Source organism: Perkinsus marinus (genome assembly GCF_000006405.1).
Source record: "Perkinsus marinus ATCC 50983 genomic scaffold scf_1104296941872, whole genome shotgun sequence".
NCBI classification, from domain to species: Eukaryota; Perkinsozoa; order Perkinsida; family Perkinsidae; genus Perkinsus; species Perkinsus marinus.
Genome location: NW_003212325.1, coordinates 2,069 through 3,559, shown reverse-complemented (window position 1 = coordinate 3,559; position 1,491 = coordinate 2,069). Strand labels below are relative to the sequence as shown.

Below are 1,491 nucleotides of genomic sequence, written 5' to 3'. Positions count from 1 at the left end.
TAAGTTTCACCGATGATATGAAAAACACTACTAAAAAAACATATCTCACAAACCACTGCATATCGCGAATATCGCGTTTTTCACCGAGTATTACGGCACTTCACGTAAAACGGGTCGTGAAACTCCAATATATCAAATATCTGGATTCACTCTCATGATATAAAATCACTGGAGAAAAGATACATTTCACGTCATAAATTTACTCTATGAAAAATATAACAAGCTCTTCGTTGACCGAATATAAACTCAAAGTTAATCGAATACATCATGAAGCGGCGTAATACTCTGTGAAGGGCGCGATATTCGCGGTGATATGCAGAAGTCGCGAAATATGTTTCTCACTAGTGTTTTTCATATCACTAGGGTGGTGTAACTCCGTTGTTTCCATTAGAAGTAGGCTCTTACATCATGCCAACCATTATCAGCATCATAGTCAATAGTCAACATATGATCAGTGAAAGTCTCACCCCACTTGAGAGAGCTCAGAAGAGGTAGAGAAGACCGTACTGGATTATAGGTCACCTGGGGAGGAGAATCTTAGGTTCCGAAGTGAAAGATTCAAAATAGGTTACCTTCAGTGCCGTAGCATCGATATGGCGAGTGGGCTCTTCCTCGGTCGCGACTGTAGTAGCTGTATCGGAAAAATCCTTATCACTTGATGCACCCTCAGACATATAAAACAGGTTAACAAGTAACTAAGGCTTTCTGTAGTTGACTAAACGGGGGGTCCGTTTCATAGCAGCGAATTGACACCGGGAATTCGAGAAGATCGGATATCCAACAGCGGAGCGAAACTGTTGATTGGTTTTGAAAAAGACCTTAAAAACTCACTCGGGTGAATTCAGATGAACGCGCACTCCAAGACCACTGCCAATAAACGCAATTCTAAGAATGAGTTTTCAAAACCAATTCCAAAACTGATTATTATTGAAAGACCCGACACGTTCCTAGTGACCTTTAAAAATTGTCAGAAAAAAGCCTTTACCGGGGATCGAAGGTGTGGTGTACTCAAACTCAGCGCAACTGTACGAGTAGGGCAGGTTTATTATCAAATCAATAGAAGAAATGAGAAAGAGCCCTGCACGATTATCATCACGTTACTATGAGATCATAATCATATCATCACATTACAATTAGGAACTATGAATAAAGACTAGCGCCAACTACAGCGTATCTAGCTTAGCTATGGTAGGTTAACACAATCCTTCAAGTCGTCATCCTAGTTCAGCTTGACTTGAACGGTAAAACATCTTATCCTAGCAGTGTATAATTTGACTTGAACACTCTCAGGGGAGATAGACTCGTGCTCATCCTCTTCTCGCGCAATGCTGGAAATTATGTTCGCCTTCGCCAGCTGAGCTTGACAGTTTACCTACGAAATATACATGTCAACATACGAATGGTGTAGGAATGCACATAAATCAATGAGAATTTACCAAAATTTCCTCATAATTTTCATTTCGGCACCAACACATGTGGTTGACCATGTGC

General features: G+C 40.6%; 1 protein-coding gene across 1 annotated transcript; it reads right to left on the bottom strand.

Annotated features, from left to right (window-relative positions):
• Positions 1-387: 387 nt before the first annotated feature.
• Pmar_PMAR009325 (hypothetical protein) lies at positions 388-674 on the bottom strand (the record flags this gene model as incomplete). The annotated part of the gene is made up of 2 exons (XM_002781534.1): positions 388-522; positions 573-674. The coding sequence occupies 2 exons, from the start codon at positions 672-674 to the stop codon at positions 388-390; spliced, it is 237 nt and encodes a 78-aa protein (XP_002781580.1).
• Positions 675-1,491: the final 817 nt, after the last annotated feature.